This window comes from Phaethon aethereus (assembly GCF_964289735.1).
Source record: "Phaethon aethereus genome assembly, chromosome: 15".
Lineage (NCBI taxonomy): Eukaryota > Metazoa > Chordata > Aves > Phaethontiformes > Phaethontidae > Phaethon > Phaethon aethereus.
In genome coordinates, this window is record NC_138591.1 from 11,069,200 (window position 1) to 11,083,869 (window position 14,670).

At 33.3% G+C, this 14,670-nt stretch overlaps 1 protein-coding gene across 1 annotated transcript in view; it reads left to right on the plus strand.

Annotated features, from left to right (window-relative positions):
- SNX29 (sorting nexin 29) overlaps nt 1-14,670 on the plus strand; it is a gene marked incomplete at both ends in the record, with an annotated part of 138,310 nt that overhangs the window by 101,834 nt on the left and 21,806 nt on the right. Inside the window, one exon of the mRNA XM_082006780.1 lies at nt 6,266-6,405. Within this exon, the coding sequence (XP_081862906.1) occupies nt 6,266-6,405 (140 nt within the window). The remainder of the gene's footprint in view (nt 1-6,265; nt 6,406-14,670) is intronic.

The following is a 14,670-nucleotide window of genomic DNA, read 5'->3' on the forward strand; positions in this document are numbered from 1 at the left end:
AGCTTCATTTTGAGGTTAATGATTTGGTATCTTGTAAATAGACAAAAACTGATATGATAATTTTGCTAAGACTGGTTGACCAAGATGGTGAAAATTATTTCTGCATCTGCAGGATCATCTTTGAATAGCACTATTGTCAGCTTTACTTAGGATGGGATGATTGTGTGGTATCATTAAAGTCCTAAAGCTGTATTTACTTTAATTTAGTTGTATTGAGCACTGAGCTGTTTCGTTGTTTGGTTTGGGTTTTTTTCCACGGCGCTAACAAATGATAAATAATGGTTAGAATATCAGAAGCAGTGTATTTTATGTTGGCTGCAACAGCACCAAACCGAGAATATAAAAGTCTTTTATCTGTCCCTAAGTCATGGCAGGTAACCATGGCAATCATAGCACTTCCAGCATCTCATGGAAAATACTTAAAACACATTAAGTGAGCTGTCCCATTAATAATGAAGAATATCAGTGTTTTGCCATCTGTTACATACTAACAGTGTATATGAAAGACCAGCAGTTGTGTGAAATAATTTAAACTGCAATTTAGTATGAACTTGGCTTGTAATGAAAAACTGCAAAACAGTGTAACATAAAATACGGTACGTCAGAGACTGCTTTTTGGTTTTATAGTTTAACATCATCTTCTATTATCTATTAAGAATCTATACGATTTCCGTTTTGTATTCTCATTTTTAGAGGTTTGTAATTTGATACTAGCATTTCACTGTGGGCAGAAGCATGGCAAATTCCCAGTCAAAAAGAATTTAATAAAATATTTTGGGAGATATTAAATTCAGATTAAAAATATTTTCACAGATGTGTTTTGATGCTTCTGCAATCTGAGGCCATTTTGCTTGTTAACTGAAATTTTATGGACTCTTAATCAAAAGTATGTGCTCTTGAACTGTGGGCTGGGAAATAACTTTGGCAGTAGTTTGTGCAGAAACAGTAGTAGCTTTATTTTTCAGAACATATGCCTACAAGCAGAAGTACAATTTCTGTACAATACAAGTTTACTCTGCATAAATTGGTGGTAAATGTGGACAAGATACCCTACAGATGTATATCAGAATCTATCCATATTTTTAATGTAACTGAGTCCCTCTCTGTATAGTACCGTTTCTTTTAACAGAGAAAGAGAGATCCTTAATCAATTAGGAAGGGCAATGGATTATGGTTACAGGCAACGTATCCCTGCATGTACTAGTTCCTTTTCTATGCACAGTATGCTTTCATGGATTGTTAATCAGGTGGTGCTGAATATGTGAGGCTTTCTCTTCGGTCAGATTGGAGCCGCTTTTCAAGTAAAGTAATTTCAGCATTGTTATAAAGAGCAGTAGTAGCTGTCTGTAAATAATCCCTCACACTGAGGATATATGGCTCCAAAGAGTTTATCTTGTAAACTGAAAAGAAATCTCACATCTTGAAAGCACAGCTCCTGCCTTCTTTGAATACTCTATAGTGCCATGGGATCACGGGTTAGGCTTATCATGAATACAGTAGATGTTTTACAAGTAATAGTTAAGAGCTAAATTTCTTCAAGTTTAGTGGAATCCTTCAGCCTACCACTGGACCCAATTAGAAGAACTGAAAGGGCCGGTTAGCCTTGCCTTTTGGTTTTAAAGTTAGTAAGATTGTAGACAACTGTTCGAACACCTTAATGGAATGATTTGTAGAAACAGCATCTAGGGCCTGCCTCAGGAAAATTCTTAAAAACATGTGCTCCCAAATTGGTTATGAAGGATCTAGCATGTTCTATGTAAAAAAGAAGAAAAACTTAATATAGAACAGTCTGGTTTTTTTCTGTAATATTTTCAAATTATATATAGTTTGCATCCTATAAACAGTTACAGCTCTTGAAAGTATAGGAACCAAATATGTATAATTCTGGTTTTAGTGCCATTTTTGGTATGTGCTTCTGCAAAAAAAGCCATCAGTTGCCACAATTATTCAAAATTTATTTTTACAGCTGGATTTGAAAGAACTTACTGGTTTTTGTCTAGAGCTCTTGCTGGTGCTGTTTTTTTTTAAAAAGCAATATATGTAATAAAGGCGGGTAGAATTCATAAAGCATTCCTGCAAATAAAAAGGTCATTTATAAGGCAAAGAAAAGATCTTCATTGTGATTTGGATGCCAACTGGTCAAATGACTTGATGATTCAAGACACAAGTTCTTTTTCCTTGTTAGTTAGTAAGATTCATCTTACCCATTCCATTTCTTCTATACTTTTCTGTTACCTGAATTTTAGAAAATACCTTTGATCTTTGTGATAATACCCATCCATATTTTTGAGAGCAGGTCTCATTTTTCAACCATGTCAGCAGGATCTCTCTTCAGTGAGATCTTGAAAGTATGCATTTATTTAGTACTGTTACTTTATCTTCCCATACATGCATTTGTTTTCCTAAACATGAAACTATATAATCTAACCTTTAATACTGTGAAAATGCAAGGTATTTTGCAGTTGTAATTTTACCAAAATTATTTTGTCCCCAAAGAACATTCATATCAAGCATACATAAATCTGTATATTGAATCTTTGCTGTTTCCTGTGTGAATAGATACACAAGTGTAGATTTGTATTGATACACTCACCAAAGATATGCACTAAAAGTATGGGGGTTTTTCCACTGATACAAGTCCAAATAAAAATTTTTCCCATTACTTTTTTCTTGTAAATGAAAATATTGTTTAGGAGTTGGAATATAGAATACTAACCAGATTTCAGTTGTAGATAACTGAGTGCAATAGAAAGAGGGTAAGAAGTACCTTCTTATAATTTGAGACTGAAAAAGTTGGCCAGGCTTTGAACCAATTACGTTTTTCTATTACCAATTATTCTATTTACTATTTTGTGACAAAACCTCTTTATTACTGCAACAACTTGGCAGTAACAACTGTGTGGCAAAATAATTTGTTTGAGCAGCTGACCTGCAGTTGCAAAATACACGTTTAATGATAAAGTATAGACCTGCAGCTGAATAATTTTGACCTTGGGTTACATTACTTCTGGTAAGGGCAATGGGCTCAGTACATCGTACAGAATTTCATGGTAGATTGCTCAGTGTTTGTTTTGGATCAATTTAATATCAGGCTAAAAGAGCATTTTTAACTGTTTTCAGGCTGAGTTTATTTTCTGAGTTTCGCTTGAATAAATGGCAAAAAAATAGCTATATTATAAGCACTAATTTGATCAGCTATAAACAGCAAAAATGCATTCCCTAAGTGTGTTCTGTCAGTCTTAATTAGAAACCTTTTTGTGCCCTTATTATCTATAGTTAATGAGATTCTTTACAGTAACATAAGGGATAGAAAGTACCTACGTTCAGCATTTTGCTCATGTGTTTATAACAAAGTGGTCCTGCCTGTTAAAGAAAGCATATTTATTTAAATATATGCAACTTCTGCTTTAAGAGCAAATTTTAACGTAATTGAAATTATTTCACTGAAAATACTGTTGTTGAGGATTTGTGACCAAAAAAACTTAAGAACTGAAAAAGTACTTCAAAAATTGAGATTTTTCTTGGGGGCTTGAAAACATAATTGATAGAAGTGCTAAAAGTAGAATCAGGGAAGTATAGTGGGGGTGAGGCCAGTTCTTTAATGGCTCTAAGCTGAGTCTGTGTCTGCAGTAGGAGCAGGCTTGTAGAGCAAAGAATGCTGCTTCTTCCTCCATTATACACAATCAAGTAAGACCAGGGGAGAGGATTACTCCATAATTGAAATGGTCTCATGTGCCAAACATCACTACTACTCATGTGGTTAAAGCTTTCAGAACCAAAGGTGTGCCACAAACTTTCTTCTCTGAGATGTCCTATCTGCCACACTTTCTTGTCTTCTGCCTCACACAGCTGGTGGTAGCAAATTAGTGTCCCTATCAATGTGATGATGTGATACTTTAAATCATTTGAGTGAAAAGATGGGAAGACAAGGCTGTTCCTTGAGCGAGTCAAAGAATCTAGTAGGAGCAAAAATCTTAGTGAAAAGAGGAAAAATAATAATTTTATGTTAGTTAATTAGTATTGCACTACACATTTATTATTAGCATTCCATTTTATTCTAATATTATGTGTTGCCACATACTAAAATTTTTGCTTTAACATTTCCCAACAGCTTGTGTAGACTACTGTTCCACACATTTGTCCAGACTTCATCAGTGGAGTGGGGCATGGAGCAAGCTGTTGCTCTGTTCTGTTTGAGTAGTAACTGTACTCACTTGTGGAGTACTGGATGAGTGACTCTGCAGAGTGGATTGCATGAAGTGTCAACAATGCAGCTTTGTCTTTTAATAAAGCATCAGTTTCTGTCCTGGTTTCAGCTAAACCATGACAATTTCCAAGAGTTTTCAGACTTGATTTCTTCATTTATCAGTAAATCAATTAACAATAGAATCACTTGTTGCACAATTTGTGTGTGTAGTGTATGTTGCTGAAAAACAATGTTACTGATAAAAAAGAAGTAACAAACCGTATAGTACACGTTTTTTTAATTTTCATAATGATCTTGATTATAGTTACATATTAAGACATTTAATAATGTGAAACAGGGCTGGACATCCATGTAAGTTCATATCTAGAAAACAGAAAAAAAAGAATATATGTTTTGTAATTTTGTGAACTCAATTAAACAACACAAGCGCTGCCTGAGTTTTTGAAGCCTGTAAGTATGTATTTCTTCAGCAATTATGTTACAGTAATTACAATTACATGCCATTAAGTAATCACAAGCAAATGAAAAACGAGCAGAAAAGATTTCCTTAAATTATAAAAAATGAGGCTATATTTTTTAATATACAGGATTAGTTGGCGATATTTGCAAATGTACCTTACTTAACTGATTTTTTTAGTTTTTTTCTTAATTCTGTGAGGTTTAAATTACTACTTTGAAAAAATGTCATTCAGAATCTTTTATCATTTTCTTATATCTCCTAAAAATATTGCTGTTCCTGGTTAACTTCTCCTAATGAGAGATAAGAACAGAACAAAATGTCAATAAAGGTTCCAAGAACTCTACAGCAGTCCTCCTGAATTCGAAGGAGTATCACTGCTTTGATGACGAGCTAGTCTGTTTTACCTAAGGAAGGAATAATCTTCAGATTTGCATCCCATGCATGGCAGCATGACTTGAACCTTGTTAATACAATCAGTTTATTCAGTGTTTTTGGTGTTTGGGTTGTCATTTTTTTGGCAAGAAACAAGGATTTGTTTCAATGGCTTTTCTTACACAGGCAAATAATATGGGTTGGATAGACACATCTTACAGATAATAGTATTCCTTCGAGAGCTGTGATTGTCTAATAATAGTTTTGACTTCATGCCTAAAGAACATACTCTGACATTTAAACCAGGTGGTTGGAATGCCTGCATTTCTGAGATACAGCATACTGGCTGTAGCACAAACCACTCAGCACCTGACTTAATTGTAAACCTATTATAGTCTTATGTTAGTGTGAAATGCGTAGACTTTATATTATAGTTCACTGTAACTGCAATCCCTCACAGGAAAAATTTTAAGCTAGATGTAAGTTACAAGATGCATGGCGTTGTGCTGGTTGTTAGACTTTTTATTTGTATGTCTCTCAGCAGAATGTGGAGTTTATAGAATTATTTTATTTATTGGGGCCAATATAGTACAAAACTCTGAGATCTAAAATACTATAGGAACTTCAGTAAAATATTTTTATGAGAGTTGTGATATAATCGTTAAGAAAGCAACCTGCTATATGAAAACTCCATCACAAAATAATAACTTATTATAATAATAATAAAAAAGCTGGAGAAATACTAATGTATTCTGGAGCTTGTGTACCCAACATCTGAAAAGTATGAATTGTGAAGAAATTGTGGAAACAAGTCTGTATTTCTTCCTGCAAAGACTGGTAATTCCGGATCTCAAAAAGATACATATAAATTGTTATGCCACTGCCTCTAAGCAGCTGTTATGCATGGCCTTTCTAAGATTAGTATTTTATGGAGACTTACTATTAGGAGAAGAATTCTGGTCCATTCTGAGACATTCTGCCAAGGAGAAAATTCAGTATCCTGTCAGTGAATGTTTTTGTGAAACAGAAGGTCATGTGATTTTCCTTTATCTCTAAGAATGACAGAGTCAAGGGTTTTTTACATACTGCCAACATATTTCTATAGCCATAATAAATATAAATCATCAGAAGATAAAATTTTATGCTTATTAGGACTGTTTAGTTACATTATCGAATTGAAAAACATATTCTTTGTGCCATTTATATTTTTTCCTGTCTATTTTTAGGATGCAAAGTTTGTAGAAGAGCGACGCAAGCAGCTACAAAATTACCTAAGGAATGTAATGAACAAAATTATTCAAACTGTGCCAGAATTCACAGCCAATCCCAAAAAAGAGACTCTTATTCAGCTGATGCCCTTTTTTCTGTAAGTATCTCTCAAGTAGTCAAGAAAATACTACGCTTTTTTCATAACAGTTTAATTAAAAATATAATGCCAGCAGCTCCAAACTCTTTAAAACATTAAAATTTTTAATTGAGGGCCCCTGTTTCAGTTATAAGTGCTTTTGTTATATTTAAAGGAATATATGACATAGTAATTTTTTTTATTTAAATGGTGACTTTGAACAAAAATCACTGCATAAAGTTTTCAGAAATATTTAAGTGACCTCAATATCTGCATCCATACATACTCTTCAAACATTAGGTGTTTTCCATTTCTTTTATTTGTTCTTTTTCAGTTTTGTTTTGCTTTTGTTTGTGTGGGGTTTGTTGGAATTTTTTAAAAACGTATTTTGGGGCTTGAGGGTGGAGCACTATTAGGCAACTTACTAACCAAATTAAAAAGTCAAGCTGTTGAACTCTTTTTAGCTGAATTTTGCTATCTGCTGATGCATGTTCTGATTTCATGTTAACGTTTAATGGTAACGTTGAATATGTCCAGAAATAGTTTATCTCAGTCATCTGTTAAGAATCTCAAAACAAACCCTTTTATATACAGTCGTACAGGGGATATAATCTGTTAAAATCTTTCAATTTTGCTGTAAACATCATTGTTTACAGTATTTGTAAATGATATTTAGAACTATTTAAGAAATAATACTAATGAAAATTTGGTTTTGAAAGTCGTGTTAACTTCCTTTTTTCGCTAATAATTTTTCATGGTTTTTGAGTACTATACCTGTACAAATTATGTATAGATTGAACATACATTCATAGTAAGCCATCATATTAAATTTGCTGTCCACAAGCCTCTGTGCAGGGATTGTGCATCCATGCCTATGAATTCATGGATGGATCAATTTGCAGAATCAAGACCATTTTAAAATTAATATGTTTCAGTAGAAGTGTACGTACTTAGCTGGACTATTTGCATGGTCTCATGCAGTTTCAAATTTTCAAGTTGAAATTCTATTTCAAGAAAACTATTTATTAGAAACTGTAATAGATAAATGGAAGAATGCCAAGATGTATTTTGTAGCATTTGTGTTTTTTCAATTTTCCTGGATTTGAAAAAACAAAAATCAATTTGATGAGACGTCTTGATGATGTTGTTATAAATGGCAAAATGATGTTTGTAGGGACAAACATCTCAAGAGACTTACCTTTTTCTCCCTAAGAACCTATGTGGTAGAATTTGAATAAGGGCTGTAATGATTGAAATGGTTTCAAGTACTTCAGTTGAGGGGCCCATATGTGGCATTTTGTTAAGTCATTTTAAAGAAGATGTCCTTCATGTTGTACTTAATTTTGTTTTTTAAAGAAGAGGGAGGCAAATACAAAATACAACATGCTGGACTCTGTGAAGTGTTTCTTACGTTATTCAGTTGTAACCTTTGTATTGTACCTGAAAGGTTTAATAATATTTTGGTTTAATAATATTTTAGTATAAAACACTCTAAATATATACAATAATTCTCATGTATTTGATTTGTGTTTTATAGCACAAGTGTGTGTATAGTTGCTGATCACGTCTTTATTAATGAAAGAGCAGTTACAAAACACTGAGATACTAGTCATAGGACTGTGCTGTAGAGAGTAGTGATACCTCAGTCTAAGAGAAAAAATTACAGTCTTAATATGCATAAAAAGTCCCTAGGGCATTAGACCTGTCTATTAGGAAGCAATGAAATATAAAATAAAAAAAATAATTATCTGGTCTTAAAGAGTTTCTTCTCACTGCAAAATTAAATGACCACACTTCAGTGCGAAAATGAAAAATCTTATAAAAGTTATGTCTGATTAGGCATCCTATAGATAGAAATTACAGGGTCAATTTTAATTAATCACTTTTTAAGATCTGATTTAGGACCTAGAATATGATTATGTTGAACAGAAAATAAGATTAAATGTCTCCAAGACTGAATCCACTGATTATTAAATGCTGGAAGGAATATAGCCTAAAATTTTTGTCGTGAGATTGTTCCTTTGGGGATTTCTCCCTTCCAAGTGCAGTGATTTCATACAATCAGGCATAGATCTGGTGAGCCAAAACATTTTAACTGATCTGTATGAAATAGCCTGCTGCTGTTATAAGGAAATAAATTGAAACTCAGATACAGTTTGCAGTAAAATAATGTGAATCAGTTTGCTAGCATTTCTCTTCATTATGGTATCAAATGCTAGTGGTTAATCATGGAAATTGAATTTGTTTTGATTTCTTATGCTGTGAACTGTCATTAATGTATTATTTCTGTTGTCAATCTCTATCATTTGTAATCTCAGTTTGTATATTTTTCAATTTTAATGCTGCATGAGCTCAGTCACAGGTTTGGTCAAATAGTTTCCTTTATAGTCCACTTTCCTGTCTTAATGTAAAAAAGATATTCTGGCTCTGCTAATTTGTCTGTTTACATGCTGAATAACACTTCTTTTTAATAATAAAACTGACATAAAAAGTTAAATTTTCCAGTTCATGCAGAGCAAAACCTAAATCAAGAATTGGCACTACTGAATTAGATCGCTACATCTGCTAGCTGGTGAAGGTGTCTGTTAACACTTACTTAAATTAACATTTACTTGCACTCATTATTGGTACATTACAGATAAATAAAACTTGTTATAACAAGCACACTTATGTTTTAATCACATTTTTGTCAATCTATCCAAATAGTATCACACACGTTGTAAATACATATATAAGAACAGGAGGGATTTTTGGCAACAAATGGCACAATTCTTTGGACCATATAATTGAGTCTTTCAACAAAAATCATCATAATGGGTTATATGATTTCAAGTATGTGAGAAGCTACAAACTGTAAAAAGTTGGGGAAAAAACCCACTAAAATGTTGTGATGTTCCTTTTTTCTATCTCTGTGATTTCTGTATCAAATGTCCTCAATTTTTAGAAGATAAAGATTGCCTTCCCATCATCCTTATAATGGGCACAAACCGAAATACAAGACAAATAAGAAAAAAGTTTTTTTATTGTAAGGGTGATGGAACACTAACAGGTTGCCCAGAGGTTGTTGACACTCCATCACTGGAGATATTAAAGACTTGACAGGCCACAGTCCTGGGCAGCCTTGTGCAGGGGGATTGGCTAGGTGATCTCTAGAGGTGCCTTCCAACCTCAAGTAGTCTACAATTCTGTGATTCCCCAAAATCTCAACCTGCAATTTTAACTTGAGTTGATTTCTTATGCTGTGAACTGTCACTAATGTATTATTTCTGTTGTCAGAAAGAAGCAAAGAAGTGTTAGATAAATATACAGACGGTCAAACAGATGTTATGTGTGAACAAAAAAAAGCCTAAAGAGTGTGAAACTACTAAAACATGCACTCTGCTTTGTAGCTATGCAGTGCTATTCAAATAAGAATGCCACTTTACTGACTGTTTTGCTTCAGTAATGCAAATGTTTGGATTAAAATATATGCAAGAATGGTACAAGCAGAATTTTGTGAATATTTCCACAGATTACTGTGCAGAGTATTTTTTAATCTTGTGTTCTAGGCCACAGTTACATGTTACAACAGTTTGTAGTAACTATTGATTATATGTTTTGCTGAGCTGCAGACCTGGAAATTTGTTCTCTTGTGTAGCTGCTCAAACATATGCTTTAAAGAAAGCAGAGAATCTTCTTAGTAAATCATCAGAAAAGATGCTACAGCAGGTTCTGAGAAACTGTTGTCAGTGGATGTGTTTGAGCACCAGAGTCGTCATCCATTTTCCATGATGATTAGAGGATTGTAATGTTCAAAAAATATACTGTCTTCATTTTGCTGGATGACATTACTGGCAACATATTTTATAGCAAAAGTTGTGTTCCTAGGTGTTTTGTGTCGGTTGTCTTTGAGTCACCAAGTTAAATTGTAGGGGAAAAAAAAAAATCACTATTTCTAAGTCTCCTTTTCATTTTGTAAATGCTTCCTCCCTCCTGGAAGGTAAAATTATGAGAAGCACGGTAGAGAGATACAGGTACCAACTGACAGGCAAATTTTAGTACCAACCAATCATCCACTCAGGAAAAAAAAAGTTGCCCTGGAAGTATTCCTCCAAGATTTATTTAGCACTAAACAGTATGTAAAGTCAAGTATCTGCTTTTGGTCTTGCAGACCACAAAGTTGAAATAATATGTAAGAATAGATGCTTGTTCTTAGTGAGAAGTTTGGTTTGAATTTTGGGGTTGTTCTTATCATCTCTGTTTCAGTTGCAATTGTCAGTGTGTCACTGAGGACATTTAAATATGTATATTAAAGGTATGAGAGGTAAAAAGAACATTAACTTCTATACAATGCCATTGCTAGTATTAAAATGTTGCTTTCAAGCAAAAATTAAATAAATCTTTTAAGAAAATTACTGTGAGGTTCCTAGGGATGTTTTATCTCTGAGTTCATTTTAAAGAAATTGAAAATTGACCCTTCAAAGTTACTTTCAAAATATTTTAGAGGGATAAAAACATTTGCTCAGACTTAAAGTTAACTACAGACTGGTCTATCAGTTGTATTTTATTCATTAGCTTCATCTGTCAGGAAGGGATAGTTTACCGTACAGCAGATATAGGCACTGTTTTAGTATAAAGAATGAACTAAAAAGTCTTCACAGAAACATTTGTGGAATATTATTTTAAATAAGATCTTTGAATACATAGACAGTAATGTATTTATGTATAAAGGTAGAGGAGAAAAACTTTTTAAAACAGTGCTTTTACTGTCTTCTTGGACAGTGACAGTACTGAGATGAGGTTTTTGTGAACTAATACAATTTTTAAAGGAATCTTAGGTTTATAAATTTCTCCATTTGCAGGACTTTAAATCTTCAATCTCAAATAAGGTGAAAAATGTTTTTGTAATCTTATTCTGCTCATGTCATGTTCTGATGTTCTCTGCCTCATTTTATGATTTATAAGAAATCAGTTTTACAGCTACAGAGAGGTTTCTAATATATTCTAATTATTTCCTCCCTTTAGGACTTGCTTAGCTGGACTGATAGTACTGTATAGCGGTGCTATAGCTGTCATTTAAGTAGTCTTTCTGAATGAAAAGCTACAAAAAATGATTCTATGAGAAAGCAAAATACTTCTAAAGTATGTTTCTCTAGCATGTAAACAAAATAGCACAAATGATAGTTAATACAGAATTTCTGCATTGAATGAATGGGAATCCCTCCTCTTATTTAAATTCCGTACTATCTATATATATAATATAAATAAGCAAAAGCTTATACACATACATACATCTATATCAACCCCGCAATGAATGGTTTTGTTTTACAATTTTGTTCTACAGAAACAGTTAGCCTAGAATATTTTCAGGTATTGATATGACTATTTATACGTGAGTGCTGAATACTAATTGAGATGATGCCTTTGACATCCATGTAGTTAGGGTATGCTTATATATTTAGTTAGTTAGGCATTGCATCAGTTATGTATGTAGGATACGTGGTGTTTAGTTACATATGTGTTTTTGGAAATACTAGTAAGATGATTTTTATACTCTTGGGTGTTATAGAACATGTAGTTGCAGCCCAGAAGTTCTTGGGGCTATTTGAAATGAGATGGCAAAATTGTCCTGTCCATTCAGTTTGCAGTGTATGTGGTGCCAGTATTCTGCTGTTAGTGCATTATTAGATAAACAAGATTAAAACCAAACAAACAAGCAATCCCTGAAATACTGCAAAAACAATATTTATGTGAAGTAAGGAAATTTCAAATGCAATTTTAAATAGGTTAATTTCTTAAAAAATTAGTTGGTGATGGCATGACACTTGTTAAAGGTGTGTACGTATCTGTGCCCTTCTAATAGAATAAATGTGTTCAGCTAATGCATCCTAAAGTGTTGTGGCCAGATTTTTACTTGATTGCATCCGTTGAAGTGGCAGCTTGTGTATCAACTTGGCACTGAATGACTTCAGTATCTGTTTAACAGATCTTAGTTATGTTCTATAATGGAAAGCAAGCACTCTGATAAAGAGGAATATAATTTACATGATCAAACTGGGAATAGCGTTTGCTTAAATATCTGACTTTTAATTAGTAAAGCACCTCCTAATGCCTGCAACATGCTAATGAAACTAATTTATTGCTATGTTAATTGATTGATCTACTTATAAAACTATGTAGAGACATTACACAATATTTATCTTTCAATAGAACTGTATTGCCAAGCACTGATGATTGCTGAAGTAAAAATACCTTAGATATCTAAAACATGATTAGCAAGTTCAGATAATGCAGGAAGTTCCATTGCAAAAATACACTATTCTTCTGTGGATTTTTTTGCTGATGATAGAATGAAAATATTTGAATTGGAGTGGATTACTCTTAACAAACAGGTATCTGTCTCACTGTATTCTTGTTTTCTGCATTCCTCACTTTGTAACTGACAGTTTTGGTTTTAGTCTCTCATAACCTTTGTGGCTTGACATAAACTTAAAGTATCATGCCTGTTTTGATCTGAGATGTGAAGAAGTAGGGCAAAAGTTGTTTGGTTGAAGTATATAAGAATTCTTACTTTCATCTCTTTTCCTTCTGCAAGAATTGTATTATGATGTTACATTGTTTTTTATTTTGTGTTTTGGCACATACCGACATTGCAGACGTGTATTACATGGCATTCTACGAATGTATTAAATTTTCCTTTCCCTGCTCTGAGTAGTTGAGAGGGTTTATGAATGTTAGAGGAAAATGAGGAAGGAAAAAATACATCAGGAGGAGTAGAAACAGTGATAAAGAGGGCAAGAATAAGCAGGGAGAGACACAGGATGCTTAATGTTAAAAGGAAGATGGGTTGAATATAGTAAGGAAGTACGGAGAAATACTGGTACTTGAGGCTTACTAGAAGCATTTGGCTTTATAAAGCTAGTTTTATCCAAACAAATTAAGATGATGTTACAGTTGTAGCTTTTGATTTTACAAGTGATCTATCTGGGATTTGACAGGTTATTTGTGAAATAATTAAAACTTTCATTCTGGTTTTGAAGTATAGGACACTAAAAACTTGAATAGTCATTGGAAAAGTGTATCAAGTCTGTCAGCATTTGCTGCAACTCTGCTATTCCTTTCCATGTGGTAAAGGACTGTCCCCCATCCTCCTGTTTTGTTCAGACCTAAGGTTTGCAAAATTATTTCTTACTTTATTACCAGTAGTTAGTCTTTTTAAACGGTCTGAACAAATGCTAAAGTCTGTAAATTGAGCTAGGAAAAGACAACTATCTGTAGAAGATGATTGCCTCCATAATGCAAACTAGAGCATAGTTTTATTCTATTGTATGTGAAAGACATTTCAGGAGAGTTTAGGAAGCTCTGTTTTAACTTGAGTACAGAATTGACCAAATCTTAGTTTATCTTTGAGAATTTTTCCAGCACACTTATGTTGGTTAAGAGTGTGTGTATGGAAAAACACTCCCTTGAAATACTTATGGAAGATGTTGCCTATGCTGGGAAGAATAATACATCTGTACTAGCAAGAAATTTTATTTGGTCTTCTGTCTTTTCATCCCAAGGGGCACTCTGCAGTACACAGATACCATTAAAAGTATTGTGGAGAGAAAAGCTCCTTACTCTGATGTGTGATCAGAGCAGTGATATATCCAAATTTGTGTTCATGTTCCCTGTGTTCCCTGCCGCCTCTGCCCTGCCTATAGTGTGGCATTCTGTAACTATTTCATGTTTGACAGAATTGACATCTTCCCCATCAGTGTTTTTGCAATATGTGATTTTCTGTGGATAATCATTCTGCACTAATACATACGCATTCCAGACAAAGAGTTTTCAGTCCATGATGTCCTAATTTCAGGATAGTTATCATGGCAATACTATTAGCAGCATTCACGTCTTCAGACAGTTGCTGTAGATGGAGATATATTCCAAATACCCGTCAGCACTCAAGACATCTGCTGACTTCAACTTCGTTCTACTGTTAGTAGTTTTACAGAAGTTAGCAGTCAAGTAACTACTCACTAGAGCTTAAATGACAATTTTTAATCGTGAAGAATATTATGCATAGTTCCTAATGATTTACAGGAGGCACATAAAATTATCAGCGAAATTTGCTTTACTTAGAAATGTTGTAATCATTTACATTTCAGATAAAAATTTAAGCAGAGTGAAAATTTTGAATCAGAAGGTATGTTTTGATACTTTTAAAGCTATTTTTGTAGTTGTTGATATTTGTCTCAATTGTTAAAGTAAAAAGAACTAGAAACTCTAGTTGGTTTTCTTCTTTATTCCTCTCAGATGCATTTCTAT